The sequence below is a fragment of the Mytilus edulis genome, chromosome 5, assembly GCF_963676685.1.
Source record: "Mytilus edulis chromosome 5, xbMytEdul2.2, whole genome shotgun sequence".
NCBI lineage: Eukaryota > Metazoa > Mollusca > Bivalvia > Mytilida > Mytilidae > Mytilus > Mytilus edulis.
Genome location: NC_092348.1, coordinates 25,527,784 through 25,543,209, shown reverse-complemented (window position 1 = coordinate 25,543,209; position 15,426 = coordinate 25,527,784). Strand labels below are relative to the sequence as shown.

Genomic DNA, 15,426 nt, shown 5'->3' with positions numbered 1-15,426 from the left:
TATTATTTATGAGTTTACAGATAATTGAAGCTCGTCGGGTTTTTAAGATTTAAAGATAAAATGGTGTACTTACCTATATTTGTTTTCTTATGGAAACCCTAAAGCTTAAACTTTCATCCGAACTGTATTCACTGTGAATTCGAACGACGGAAAGAATTATATATTTAGAAAAATTGAACCAATCAACATATTTAACGAAGTCACCAGCTCAACCTGTTAATTGGAGGCATCACGTTTAAAGTAGCTAGTCTGTATTCGAACATAAGTATTATCATCAGATCAGTCATTTATTTGTTAATTTCTGAAGATTGTTCGATATATCGTAACTTTCTCGTTTAACTGGCCAAAGGGGAACAATTCTGGTCACATTGAAAAGACTCATGGCCACGTTCACTCTGTGTAGTATTTGTATTTGTAACCATCTGATGAGTTAATCCTTTTTCAACTGATTTTTATAGTTCTATCATATGTTGTACTGTTAAGTCACTGTCCGAGGTTAGGGAGGGTTGGGATCCCGCTAACATTCTGCATGTATGTGCCTGTCCCAATTCAGGATCATGTAATTCAGTGGTTGTTGTTTGTTTATGTTTCATATTTGTTTAACGTCTATTTATTTTACATAACTTAGGCCGTTGGTTTTCTCGTTTGAATTCTTTTACATTGTCATTTCGGGGCCATTTATAGATGACAATGTGGTATGGGTTTGGCTGATTGTTATAGGCCGTACGGTGACCTATAGTTGCTAGTTTCTGGGTCATTTAGTCTCCTGTGGAGATTTGTCTCGTTTGCAATCACACCACATCTTTATTTTTATATATTGCATGTACAGAATCTGTGAATGACATGTCAAATATGAGTATGTGAAATGTTAATTCGTAAAAAAACCATGATACTTTTATATGGACTCTTCGCATTTTTGATAAAAGGATTTTCTAAAAACAGAGGTTGCACTAATATGCCACAGTGAAAAACAACAAATGATTACTACAACGAGCTTGAGGAACATTAGAAATTGGACAATAGTAAATGAGAACAAATTAATGAATCATTGGCGATAACAAAATAATTTATATGTTACGCAAAACTTTTGAGCAGATATAGATAAATCGTAAAAATGCATATTTATAAATAAAAACAGACGATCTAAAAGGAAAATATGCAGGTTTGTGTTAAGAATACGAACAAAGATAAGAAGTTGTTGTAGTGCGACTACCGTTTTACATTCACATCTCTGAAATCGATATTTTTGCAAATTCAAAATTAACAACAGTTGCTAATAATAAATTAAAGGTTATTTTATTATTTAATTATTCCTTGATAAATGTACAGCGTATATTTATTGTTTTGTCGACCAACAGATAACGTCAGGAATGACAAATCACATCTTTTCTAGCAAATATGGACAACTCATAGCGTAGACTGGTTCTCTGTCCTTTATCTGTTTGGCTCTGAAATACCCGTATGTTGCAAGGGAGAGGACCAGCCTACTCATGGCGTAATGTCATTTGGTATCGGAATACCTTTTATTTTTAAATACATTGTAGAATTTCCTATTGAAAAGTTGACTTACAGCCTTCCGGAATGCTGATAAAGTATGGCATAACTTAGCCTTCTTTTATGAGCTCTATCAGTAGAGAATTCTTTTATCAAATTAATACTAATAGTCATGGTTAGCTCTGCAAGACCTTTTCAAAGTAGAACTTGAAGGAACTTATTTACTTTGAAACATAAAAATCACATTTTTGCTGCTATATTATGTTTAACAAATCCGATGATCAATTCGTAAAAATAACATTGTTACATGTGAAAAGGTTACTGCCCAAAAATAATTTGCCTTTAAAACCTTCCCATGAAAATAACAAAACCGCTTTGTTTGTCGAGTGTGTAATACAAAGGTGGATTTCCAATGAATTTCGAGTAAGAGATATCCAGAGAAACTTTTTTAAGTAATAACGGTTGTCTAATATTGCCTTTTAGTTTCACAACAACGTCGTGAAATGTGTCCGACACATAAATTTGCTGCTATCTTCCTTGATAAAATTTATAAAATCTGCATTGGTCTTGTTAAAAATGTCTGTTATTTGGTAAATAGCCCTTCAAATTCAACTTATTGGAAATAACAAACTTTGGCAGAATAATGGCTATAGTTTTGTTCACAGGATTTAAGCAGTTTTTCAAACGCTTGCAATTTGTAAATGTCTTCAGGTAATATGATTAACAAATCAACACTCAATGATAAAACTAAAACTTCTGATTCCCTTCGTTGCCCATATCTTACTTTTTGTTTGCTCCTAATCATGTCTACAGCAACTTTTGTTGTTTTTGAATTGTTTGCTTTAACTGAAACGGTGTTAACAAACACTGAAACTGTTGACATTTTCTTTGATATCAAACTTTCAAAGTTCTTCCTCGTATTTTTTTATGGCTTCACCTATTCATTATCAGCGATTATCTTTTCGGATTTCTATTCCCTAGAAAAATTCTTTCCCCTTTTCTTTAACAGTCAGGTTTGACTATTATATATAGCAACTTTAAAATAAGAAAATTATGTAATTGCACATCGAATACTTGTAATACTTTTACTTTTGTTTACTGTATCTGACCGTTATTGCTGTTCCATTTTTCATTGATATATCGTTTTCGATGGGCGTCTTAAAATCTTGTTTCTAAAATGTTATCCTATTCTCAAAAAATCAACAATGGTGAAAATCTTCTAAGCACTTCCCTATAATCTCTAATTGTCCGCCTGTCTGTGGAACATATAGAGTATGAATGCGTGATCTTGCCATTGCAGCATGACAGTGTAGAAGAGTCATATGCCTGTGTACCACAACATGATAAACCACTAGGTTCATAAACAATTCCGTTACAACATGTGTGATGCAAAGGACTGTAACTCCTATCTCCACAACACCCTAGACCTCTTTCGGAATACAGTGTACCGGAACAACATGTTTGGTGCAAAGGACTGTAACCCGAGTCTCCACAACACTGCAGTCCACTGTGTGGATACAGTTTACCGGAACAACATGTTTCATATAAAGGGCTATAGCTCTCGCCTCCACAACTGTTACACTCTAACCCTCCTATTGGATACAGTTTACCGGAACAACACGTTTGGTGCAAAGGACTGTAACCCGAGTCTCCACAACACTGTAGTCCACTGTGTGGATACAGTTTACCGGAACAACATGTTTCATATAAAGGGCTATAACTCTCGCCTCCACAACTGTGACACTCTAACCCTCCTATTAAATACAGTTTACCGGAACAACACGTGTGGTGCAAAGGACTGTAACCCGAGTCTCCACAACACTGTAGTCCACCGTGTGGATATAGATTGCCAGAACAACATGTTCCATTCAAAGGATTGTATGTCGTGTCTCCACAACACTGTAGTCCTCTTTCTGAATACAGATTACCGGAACAACATGATTCATACAAAGGATTGTAAATTTTGTGTCCACAACACTTCATTCCTCTTTGTGAATACAGATTACCGGAACAACATGATTCATGCAAAGGACTGTAAGACTTTTCTCCACAACACTCTAGATCCTTTTCTGAATAAAGTTTACCGGAACAACATGTTTTATGGAAAGGATTGTATGCCTTGTCTGAGCAACACTGGTAAAATGATTCTACTTTATCGTTAATTGATCCGTCGCAACATTTCTCTGTCCTTGGGTCATAAATTTTCTCACCACAGCAATTTCCGTCCTTTACTGGATATATCTTTTCATCGCAACATGTTTCATATTCCGGATTATATGCCTCGTCCTTGCAGCAGGACGCACCTTTCTTATAATGAATTTTATCTTTACAGCAAATCGCATTTTCTGAGTTATAAACCTCTGTTTTGCAACATGGCCATCCTCCAGGGACAGTTATCACACCGTCACAGCAAGTCTGATACCGAGGATTATAAAGCTTGGATTCACAGTACTTCACTACAAAATAGATATAGATATGAGATTATCGAAACTGAATACTCTTATACAATGATTTAATACAAAAAAGAATTACATTTGCTCTTCAACAAAAGGAGAACTGCATACGAAATTGCGTTATGGGGAGAGTTTATAACTTGAAGTTCGATTTATTAAGGATGTACTTAGGTGAGGTTTTGGAATAAGTGTCAAATGTTCGGACTCATTGGTGTTTTTCCATACGGTACAAGGTAAAATATTTTGCCCCAAAACACCTATTTATCTTTTAACATAAGACTTAATAGCTGATAAAAGGTCAATTGTCAAAATTTAAGCATATTCTTGATTTTCTTTGTTTTGATTTGAGACCCAAATAATATCAATGCAAATGTAAGGTAAAAGTCCGAGTCAGCATTTTCTCCGCCATATTTTATAAATAAAATATCTCAAAAATAAACTCATGAAAAATACCAGGATTAAACAATTTATGTTCACGCCAGACTCGCGTTTCGTCTACAAAAGATTCATCAGTGACGCTCGAATCAAAAAATGATAAAAAGGCCAAATAAAGTACGAAGCTGAAGAACATTTAGAACCCAAAAAAAACCTAAACGTTTTGCAAAATACAGCTAAGGTAATATATTCCTGAGGTTAAAAAGCCTAAGTATTTCAAAAATACAAAGTTTTGTTAACAGTTAATTTATTATTATAAAAGGAGCCCCATGGCCTATCAATATTTTCAGCTTATTTTTATCCTCGACAAATACTTTTTAAACTTAAAGTATCAATTTTGAATTCTTGATTTATCTAATTTTACCTTAGATCACTTTAGTACATCCTTCATATAACCGATATCCGTTAGTGCATAAAATTCGTTCACAATTAATTGGAGCAAATGCCACTTTTGTGTTGTGAAAAAGTTGAAATTTTCGTTTGCCTCAAATATGATATGAATTCCATAGCTAACATGGCATTCATATCCTAGGTATTTGTTCATTTGATTTGCACAATGTAATTTCGGTGTTTTAGATTTAATCATCTCACTTAGTATACTGAATATTATAAATAATATGAATAAAATGAATATTATGAATAGTATGAATAAAATGATTTTTTATAGATAGTATGAATAAAATGAATATAATAAATAGCATGAATAGAATGAATATTATGAATAGTATGAATAAAATTAATTTTTATAGATAGTATAAATAAAATGAATATAATAAATAGTATGAATAGAATGAATATTATGAATAGTATGAATAAAATGAATTTTTATAGATAGTATGAATAAAATGAATATAATAAATAGTATGAATAGAATGAATATCATAAATGGGCGTTTTTCAATAAAAGCGTACATTTCAGACCTAAAAAAAATGGAAAATCAACTTGTCTAAAATTAAATTTCAAGAGTTATTTTGAATACCTCTATTATAGACCTGTTTGTAAACAAAAAGTGCAATCTTAAATATTCTTTAAAATGATATTATTTTCATAATTTGTGTACTGTTTCGTAGGGGACTTTTGTCCCCTACGAAACTTCTTCTAAACACACATATTTTTTGCAATTTTAAATGTCTCCTATAGACATTCCAGTTTGTTTACTTTAAATACTAGAAAAATATAAAAAAAAATCTGAATTAGAAAATCATTTTTATCGATAAAGATTAGACAGTACTTCACATATGAAGGTTCAACTCATGTTACGTAGTGGACATTTTGATGCGTTTCGTAGTGGACAAAACCGTTTCGTAGTGGACAAAAAGGTTCGTAGTGGACATCAACCCTATTGTATGTTAATAAAAACATAATAAAAATTACATGAAACTAACCCTTGTTATTTGTTTTGCACGAATATAATTGAAAAAAGATTAAAAAAAGACTCCATGGAAGTGGTAGTGTCCACTACGAAACGTTTTTCTCCCATACTTGTTTCGTAGGGGACCGTTTCGTAAGGGACGTATTCGCATGCTTTATTTTTTTCCCCACAATCCCTATATTGTAATAGTAACAAGACTGATTGTATTCATCAAAGCATTTATCAAGCTGTACACTGATATTCTTTTCATAATTTTAAAACCAGATACTGAAGGTGAGTTGACCCGTTTCGTAGGGGACATTATCAAAAATACGGTATCACTCTGGTCCATTTGATGTGCTCAATTTTTCTTACCAACAATTTAATTGCCGTTATAAAAGCATCACTTCTTTTGTAAGACCCTAATGTTTATATCTCTTGCAAACAAAAATTACATTGATTTTATAAACCTGTTTATTGGCAAATTTTAATGACTTCGTTTCGTAGTGGACAATTTGTGAGGGACACACCTTCTGAAATTAAAAAACCTATATTAAAAGCTGTTTATTAGAATATGTTGGCTCTGAACATTCTTTTGAATTATTAAAGAACTTATGTACAGTAAAAAAAACATTAATTTCTTCATTTTTTTACGATATTTTAGAGTATGAATGTTGGACAGGCGGTCTAGGGACATGCCATTATGGTTGTTTTGTACCATTCAGGAGTCAATATCTTATCAATCCCTCTAAAAAATAAACTGTTTCTTTGCTTAAAAATGTTAAATCTAATTCAATGTACTGACTGCACAAAAAATTACTTGCAAAGATCAAACACATTTTTTTTAAATTGGCTAGGACAAGAAAATACGTTTTTATTGAAAAACGCCCAAATAGTATGAATAAAATAAATATTATAAATAGTATGAATAAAATGAATATTATCAATTATATCAAATTAGAGATAATCAAGCCTTTATCGTCTTCCATCTAAAACTAACGTGCCCTTTGTAGATATTTACAAAACAGTGGTGTAATGCACAAGGACTCGGTTAGTAAAATTTTAGTGAATATTTTTCAATTATTATTTTTTTCATGTCTTGTCAATTTGTATTAAATTACGTATTCATTAAACGATGTCATCGAAATAGTAGCTACCTAAAATGTAAATAGATATAAGAAGAGATTGTATGAGTGCCAATGAGAAAACTCGCCATCCAAGTCACAATTCGTAGAAGTAAACCATTATAGGTCTAAGTACGGTCTTCAACACGGTGTCTTGGCTCACATCGAACAGCAAGCTATAAAGACACCCCTAAAATGACTAGTGTAAAACCATGCAAACAGGAAAACCAACGGTCTTATCTATATATAAACAAGAATGTGTTCATAGTACACGGATGCCCCACTCACACTATGATTGCATCAAACATCAAACGAATAAATACAACTATCATATTCCTGACTTGGTGTAGGCTTTTTGTATAAAAAGACCTGAAAAATCAGAAGTGCCATATTCTTGTGTCAGAAATATAAGATTTTATCAAGACAAACTGGAAATCCGTCTAAAACAAATATTTTCCATTCATTAATATAGATTGTGTGTTATATTTTGTTTTATCTGTCTTCTGATATTCTATACATCAAAGTGTATTGTTATGAAGCCATTCGATTTTTTTAGGGATTACCGTTGTAGTTAACGCAGCAACCGGGAAGTTTCAGACAGGTAGATGTATATCCAATTTCGTCCATGTTGTTGAAACACGGCATTTTTGCCAATTACGTTGCTTTTACCGGGAAAGATGTGGTTTAATTGCCAATGAAACAACTCTTCACAAGAGACACAATGACACAGAAATTATAAAGTAAAAGTAATAGAACAGTTATTTAATTGAATATAGAGACAGCTCTCTCACAAACCAAAATCCCTCACTGTAAAAATATAAGGTCATACACTACCGACACGGGGACACATTCTTCTGCATCCACACAGCACTAGTAAAAACCCCTACAGTAAATATAAAAAGAAGATGTGGTATGATTGCCAATGAGACAACTCTCCAGAAGAGACCAAATGACATATTCTCGCTTCAGATAGAAAAATCTTTGAAGAAGGAAAAGAGTGGCTATTTAAGATAAACAGTCACAAAAAATATTTTAAGCCATATTTTTTTAAATACAGGTATGCTGGGTGCGGGATTTCTCGCTGCATGAAGACCTATTGGCGAACTTCTGCTGTTGTCTGTTATATAGTCGGGTTGTTGTCTCTTTGACACATTCCCAATTTCCATTCTCATTTTTTTATAAAATGGCGACTAAGATTCCTTCATGAATTTTCAGTATATGGAAATAGATGTTGATCAGGACATTGCTAGGGAACAAAAACAAAAATTGATACCAAAGTTGAATGGTCAATAATGTATTACAAATAGACATGAAAAACGGAAAAAATGAAAAACATTTATTAAAAGTGTTTAATAAATCTAGATGAGTCCCTGTGTTTTTTCTAAGGTAAATAAAATATGTAATAAATGGGAGAGATAAAAATAATCATGTTGCAAAGAATTTTACTGAAAGCAGTTTAGATTAAAGTTTTTAAATTCGGAAAAATTCAACCTCTAATACATGTCTATTGTAAAAATCTTGAACAACCTTGTTTTGTTTCTTTATTCTTATTTTGAATATGGTTTTTGTTAAGCAATCGACATTTTTGCTTTTTTTATATAGAATTTAACAACGGTTACTCTTCTGATTTTCAAACTAAAAAGGCTGAACAAAAACCAAAAAACACATATAAGTGACCGATATACGGACAAACTGTTAAAACATCTAAAACATTGGCATATTGCAAATTTATTCAAGGGCAGCCGCATGCAAAGTACTCACATTTTGCCATGTGTCAACTAGAGACCAAAAGGACAATGAAGAAAACAAATATAAAACTATTAACTTCTAGTTCATTTGGTCTCTGGTGTCGTATTTACAATCATACCACATCTTTTTTTCATATATAGATATAGATCGAAGTATGACCTTCAACAATACGCTTGCTAAAACGTCCAGTGGGAAATAGTTCATGAATGCCCAGGACGATACATTGAATGAATCTGTATTGCATTAGCAACAACATTGCTTTAGCATGATACAAGGTATATACATGATATATGACAAATATGACAGAATACAGAGAACAATTAAATAAATTAAATAATGCAGAGATCACTTAAAATAATACGAAAACATACTAACTGATAATTTGCAATCTTAGTTTCCATGCAGCTTTGAGATAATTACATAGATTTTTGACCCAGCTTGTAACAGAAAAATTAGCTTATAATAACGTGGGCTGTCCAATAACCAAACAACTTATGTATTTGTATTATTCATTTTAATAGGTGTTCAGTCATGAAGTCATTAATTATAATACATGTACATGTATTCATGTAAATGACATCTTGGAAAATGGCGCAGTTAACATTACCAAACAGTTTGACATTGTCGTAATTGGTACATTTTTAAAATAATATTTAGCGCTAATTGATTCCTGATATATATTTATCGTTTTATTATGAAAAAAATATGGTAGAAAAGTTACATAATATTTTATTAAATTCTATGAGAAAAAAATCCGTATCACATTTGAAAAAAAGGACAAATCAAATTCAATACACGTAAATAAATAATACTATCTAGATAATTTGTGTAACTTACTGTGTGTGTATGCACCTCTACCTCCTGCTCCCGTTATTACATGTAATTGCGATAAGATTATCATCACGATGAAGTAAATTGTCTCTTCCATTATAACATTAATTATGATTATGAAATAAAAATTAACAAACCAAACATGAATCTGATATAATTTATGTGTTTATTTTCATCCGACTGACTGTCATCACATTAATGTAGTGTAACTGTTGTCAAGATATGATTATGTCAACTTAATGTTATTCCTAATGTAAATCAAAAGTACTTTTGATTTTAAAATATGTGTACTGTGTTCAATGTATTTCAAGAAAACTATTTGTCAAGGATACGATATATCATGTAGTTCTATTTACAAATACCAATTCGAATGAAAATATACTTCGCAGTATCATGTTTACGTATGTCACTTTGAATTTGAATGATTTATGTTAAATAAATAATTTAAACAATTTTATTTTAAGAGAATTTAACAAACAAAAATCAAAACAAAAAACAGGACATTAACATAGTGACATATTGGTAACTTCCTTTACAATATATTTAGTAGTGTTCCTTCCTTTTCGAGAGAGCCCATGCGTCAGTTCAGACAAGTTAGATATAATTGCTGTTGATTGTACGCAGGTATATTTACTTTCGAACACTTCTTGTTTTTGAATATAAAAGCATTCAAATATATTTAATAAATTCTGGCGTAAAAAGATGATTTTTGAAATGAGTTCGACATATAAAAAAGAAAAGAATATGATGCGTACAAACGCGCATTCGTCCTCCGTCTCATATTTTTTTCAACCGAAGCAGTTGAAAAATTAAAACTGATCATCTAGCTGTGCGAAAGTGTATTTACAATTTTGTACACTATTTTGCCCTGCATTTTTAGCGGCTGTATATCTTTTTTTTTATTTTATCTAAAGCTTTCTAGTATTTTCTGAATCAATGTAAATTATGACAAAATTTATCCCCCTCCCCCTCCCCGGGGCCAAAATCGAAATAATGGCCAATAATGGCTTTTAAGTTTGGTTTTGATGTAACTTTGGTTCATTTATATATTTCGGAGTTTAGGGTGACGTCCATCTTCACTTAATCTATAGTATACATTATCGAAAGGGCCTCCGGGTGCGGTATTTTCTCTCTGTGTTGAAGACCTAATGGTGGACTTTTCGGATTTTTGGTCGGGTTGTCATGTCTTTGGTCCCCGCTTTCATTCTTAATTTTATCGTGATTCTTGGTATTATTTAGGATTGATTTACGCTCCCCCCTTCTTTATAAATTAAAAGTGCGTTGCATGATAGATAATGGGAAAACATAATCCAAATGACTTCTATAAAGTAAGAATAGGTCACAGTACGACCTTCAACAAGGAACCATAAAGTCAGCTACAAACCTCTACGACATGCAAATATGTAATAAATGCAAACGAAAAAACGAACGTCTTGATTTACGACCATACATTTAAAAACGTGGTATAACAGACACCAACCACTGACAACTACTGCTGAGTACATGACAGGCTTCTGTCAGATACAGAATGTGACTGCGTTTAAAATGTCAGCGTTTAACACTCCACCCACCTCGGACCATTGTGTAACAACACAACGCAAAAAAAACTTAAAAGAATCCGTTTGAAATAGCTTGACTCATTCGATTAGAACGAAGCACAAAAACAACTAGCTTCAAGACTTATCTTATCTTCAAGAAAGAGCAAGATTGTGTTATTCTCATGGCAATTTGGCTTCTTTCACCTATAAAAAGCACAATAATGCCGAAAGTGGCGTTGAATACGAACTAACCAATCAAACAAGCAATCCAAATAATATAAAGTAAAATACGTTATAAGTAGTCCGAGAAAAGCATGCCTTCTTGCAACGCCAACTTTTAATATCGACATGGTTTGGGACCATTATTTTTAATAGCTACACAGGAAAAGGCTGTACAATAACAAATAAATGAATTTCCTTGTCTTCTCTAAAATATTAAAAACTATTTAAATACATATATTACACTGTTTTTGTTTATATTTATAATGAGATGTGGTATGAGTGCCAATGAGACACTAATGATAGTTCAACTGAAGTGGATGAAAGCAATTATAGGCAATCGTATGGCTTCAACAATGAGAAAAACCAATGCCGTAAAGTCGGCTACAAAAGGCCACGACATGAAATATATAAACAATTCAAATGCAGGGTTTATCTAGTTTGAAGTCACCGCCCCCTTTTCCATAACATGGGATAGTGGTGTAATAGCACAACACAAGACCAAATATGCAAAACAATAACAAATATGAGAAACAGCAAAAAACGACCACCGCTCAGTTATAGACTCTTCGCTTGGGAGATGCGCATAAACAATCTGGTGGAGTTAGACTAGTTTGCTGACGCCAAACAGCATTAAAAATGTAGTTACAACAGTTTTATAATTATACAAATTTGCATATACATGTATATACAACTTTTTTTTATTCTTTGGCAATTTATCGCTAACCTGATTCATCAGCATGTGGTTGTCGATGATGTCAGAAGATGATTGGTCAAGTGAAAAGTTCATTTCCTTTCCCAGCCTCCCAGCCTTCTGTATGAGTCGAAATGTATTAGGTGTTAGGCAGCAAGCATTTGATTCTCGGGAGGGGAGCTTTGGCTATGGATTTTTTGGGGGGAAAAAGGTTTGTTTCCAGTTTTTGGAGAAAAAAAAATGTTTTTGACCATCTTTGTTTCTCCCTCTGCTGCCACTACATGTAATGCTAAAATTGAAAGAAAAAATTGTTTTCGACTTGTCGCCAAAAAAATAGATTGTTTTTCGCCGAAGGTGAAAAAAAAGTTCGTCCAGAAAAAAAATCCATAGCCGAAAATCAATGCTTGCTGCCTTAGATATATTTGTATGACGTACTAGAGAATGTGGAAGGTACTCGAAAGGTTTTATTGATTTTATTGAAGTTGTCAAATTAAAATTGAGCAATTACTTTTGTCAGTATCCGATATCTTGTTGTATTTTGTTTGTCTCAAGTTACAGTTTCCTGTGAGTTCGACCTTTTTTTTTTTTTGCCTTGGTTTGTGGTAACTGTTTAATTTCTGGTGAAGTGTTTTTTTTGCCTTGTTTTTCGGTTTGGTTTCTTTTCTTTGCAAAAATGTTCCGACCTATTATTTTTTCTGTAACAATAAAGAAACTAATCACATGAAAAAAACATCCTTGTGTACAGGAAGAGATAAAAGTTCTCATAAAAGTCACAGGAAACAAATTACCAACAATCAAACGCAATTCTAGCTATGTACCATGAAAATAAAATTAATTAGCAAACACGTTCATATGTAAATGAATGCATGTTTCCACTCATTTGTAAGGTTTTTAGTGTGGGTTTTTTTTTTTTGTGTTATGTGTTTTATACAATGCTGACACATTTTCATGTCAGTTATATTAGCTTCAACAATATTAATGCTGCGAATGTCAACTTAATGTATTTTCGCCAATATATAAAACACGATAAACTTTTTTACAGATGTGCTCATTTAACCTTTATAGCTACATAATGCATGACTGTTTGTGAGAAATGAACATGCAGAAGTGAATTGTCTTCCTTTTATCATTTTTTATTTATCATTTATTTGTTTAAGATATGAAGGTTGTTAATATAGGTTACAAGAGCGCAATTATTTGTAATGCATTTTCCATAGGCCCCCAGTGGTATTCATAAATTTATTTCTTGATGACTGAACAAACTAGATAAAATTGCATGTGTAGCAGTTCCTGTTAAGATGTCAGTCTTTTATTACAGAAAACATAAAGTATATGGTCATTCAGCAAAAAATGCCCTAAAATGCAATTGTTACGGAAGCTTCCATATTCAGCACTAAATTAGAAAGATTAATTTTGAATGAGTCCTCAGTTAATAAAATAAAAATATATTCTAGTACACATTATAAATTGTGTATTTAATTTTCACCTATTTTTTAAACCTAAATGGATAAGCTGTGAAATGAAAAATAATTCCAACCTGCATCATCCAATCAGAAGCCTCAGAGTATTTTTATTCTGAGTACCATCTTTGGGGGAGGGGAGGTAAAAAAAAATTCCGATTTAATGTAAACATGTAATTGCGCTATTGTAACTTATACTGATGGGTTGAACCTAAATGTTATCCTTAAGTTCCTACATAAAAAAAAAGAGTTCCATGTAGTCCTTAGCATGGTTATTTCAACTTACCGAATTCCACCTTTTATTACAACGATATTTTCGAGCAAGTCACAATCGGAAAACTTTTTAATATAATAAATCGTGTTTGCACGAGCATAATTATTTAAAAGGAAATGTCTGTTTAGATTTGAAATGTTTTAACAAAGTTTTTGACAGAACCTTTGAACAGTTTGTCATGATTTTTAAACATAAATACCTGATTTTCTCGATGTATTTTCATTATATGTTTATTCGAGTACAAGGTCGGTTTGAATTTGTCATGTAACTAAAATTCAATTAATTTGAAGGTATCACAAATACATGTTCCAGTGGAAATTATTACGATCAGTTGAAAAAAAAATGTGGTTTGTACGAAAGTAATTTGTTCACTTGGCAACATTTCAAATCAATTTTCTATAAAACTCCTTATATAAATGCTGTTCTTACAGCGTGCTACATTAAGAAGAAAATGATAACATTAAACGGTAATGAAGGTTTATTTGATTTTATTATCATTATTTCTGTTTCACAAAATATTTTTGTCCCTATCTTTGTCTCTGGTGAAATAGTCATGTACCAATTGCAATTGTATAGACATGGAAAAAAGTATTGCAACACCAAATTGAAATTGAAATTAAAAAAACACTCTTTATTTTTTTGTGATATAATTTAGTAAAAAAAAGAACTAGTTAAACATTATTTAAGTAACACCTGAGTTTAATCAATAAATATCGACTCGATCAGTTTTTATCTGCACATGCAGCTACTGTACCCGTAAACAGCAACACAGATGTTTTATCCTCATTGTTTTCAACACTTTAAATAACCAAGTTTTTAAAGTTATGTGATTGACATCTTGTAATGGGTCCTTGACAACTCTTAACTGCAGCAAGGTGGCAGATTATCAGCATAAGAGAAGCAGGGATATCGCTGTAACAACTGCACGTTTGTTGGTCATCACCTTCCACTATAAGTCGTTTTGAGAATAAAAATCAGGCAATAAACGCTGTTAAAGACCTTCCGAGATAATGAAGACCCCCTATACCATTTACTAGGGAAAATCAAGCATAATGAGGTTGGTCAGAAGGAAACCCATTGCATACAAGACAATCCTAAAAAGAGAGTGGAGGCCATACAGGAGCCTTTTAACAAGAACTGTTCGAGATCGACTCATCGCTACTGGTTATCGTGCTATAAGACCATTTCGGAGACCCTTGCTAACGAACAGACACACAGTTTTCCGTATCCAATATAGTGCAGAGCTCGCCAAAGTTGGAAATTAGCATCGTGGAGGAAGATCCAATGTTCAAATGGAATTTGGTTCATCTTCCTTGGCCCGATCGTAGCCCGGATTTGAATCATATCGAGCATATTTGGGACATTATTGGGCGGATAGTGCGCGAAAGGACATCCCAGTTCAAACACATCATGAAATATACAATGCCCTTCATCAGAAATGGTTGATGCTACCTTAGCAACAAATTAGTCGATTTAGGGCAGGAATCAGGAGACGTTAAGATGCGGTTATTCGTTTGAATGGAGGCTGCTCACAAAGTACTAATTCTTTGGCGTATGACGATCAACCATGATGTGAACAGTCATCTGAAGATTAATTTTGAAATGTCTGACATTGTAAAGTTCGACTACAGTAAACGTTGTAAAATGCATTTTTTTGTACAAAATACACTTCATTTTGTTATTAAAATTGTGGTTATATAAATCATTTTTTTTCAAACATTTTTTGTTCGTTTCAATGCCAATGTTATCATAAACTATGTTTCAATAATATTATACACATATTTTATTATATTTCATCCAAAAA

At 32.4% G+C, this 15,426-nt stretch overlaps 1 protein-coding gene across 2 annotated transcripts; it reads right to left on the bottom strand.

The window, feature by feature from the left end:
* Window positions 1-1,280: 1,280 nt before the first annotated feature.
* Window positions 1,281-9,738, bottom strand: LOC139523272 (galaxin-like). Of its 2 annotated transcripts, none has more exons than XM_071317132.1 (2): window positions 9,444-9,738; window positions 1,281-3,950 (listed from the first exon to the last, which is right to left on the bottom strand). In XM_071317132.1, exons 1-2 carry the CDS (start codon window positions 9,532-9,534, stop codon window positions 2,686-2,688), a joined length of 1,356 nt encoding a protein of 451 aa, XP_071173233.1. In that variant the 5' UTR covers window positions 9,535-9,738; the 3' UTR covers window positions 1,281-2,685. The 2 variants fall into 2 exon arrangements, with proteins under 2 accessions (XP_071173233.1, XP_071173234.1); XM_071317133.1 differs by lacking the exon at window positions 9,444-9,738 and adding an exon at window positions 8,982-9,084.
* Between the last annotated feature and the right edge of the window lie 5,688 nt (window positions 9,739-15,426).

What these genes read in the sequence shown, in the direction of transcription:
- LOC139523272 (XM_071317132.1), bottom strand. Translation starts at nt 9,534, where the DNA reads ATGGAAGAGACAATTTACTTCATCGTGATGATAATCTTATCGCAATTA. An exon ending in TAGAGGTGCATACACACACA is followed by an intron (nt 3,951 to 9,443) that starts GTAAGTTACACA and finishes TCTATTTTGTAG; the next exon opens with TGAAGTACTGTGAATCCAAG.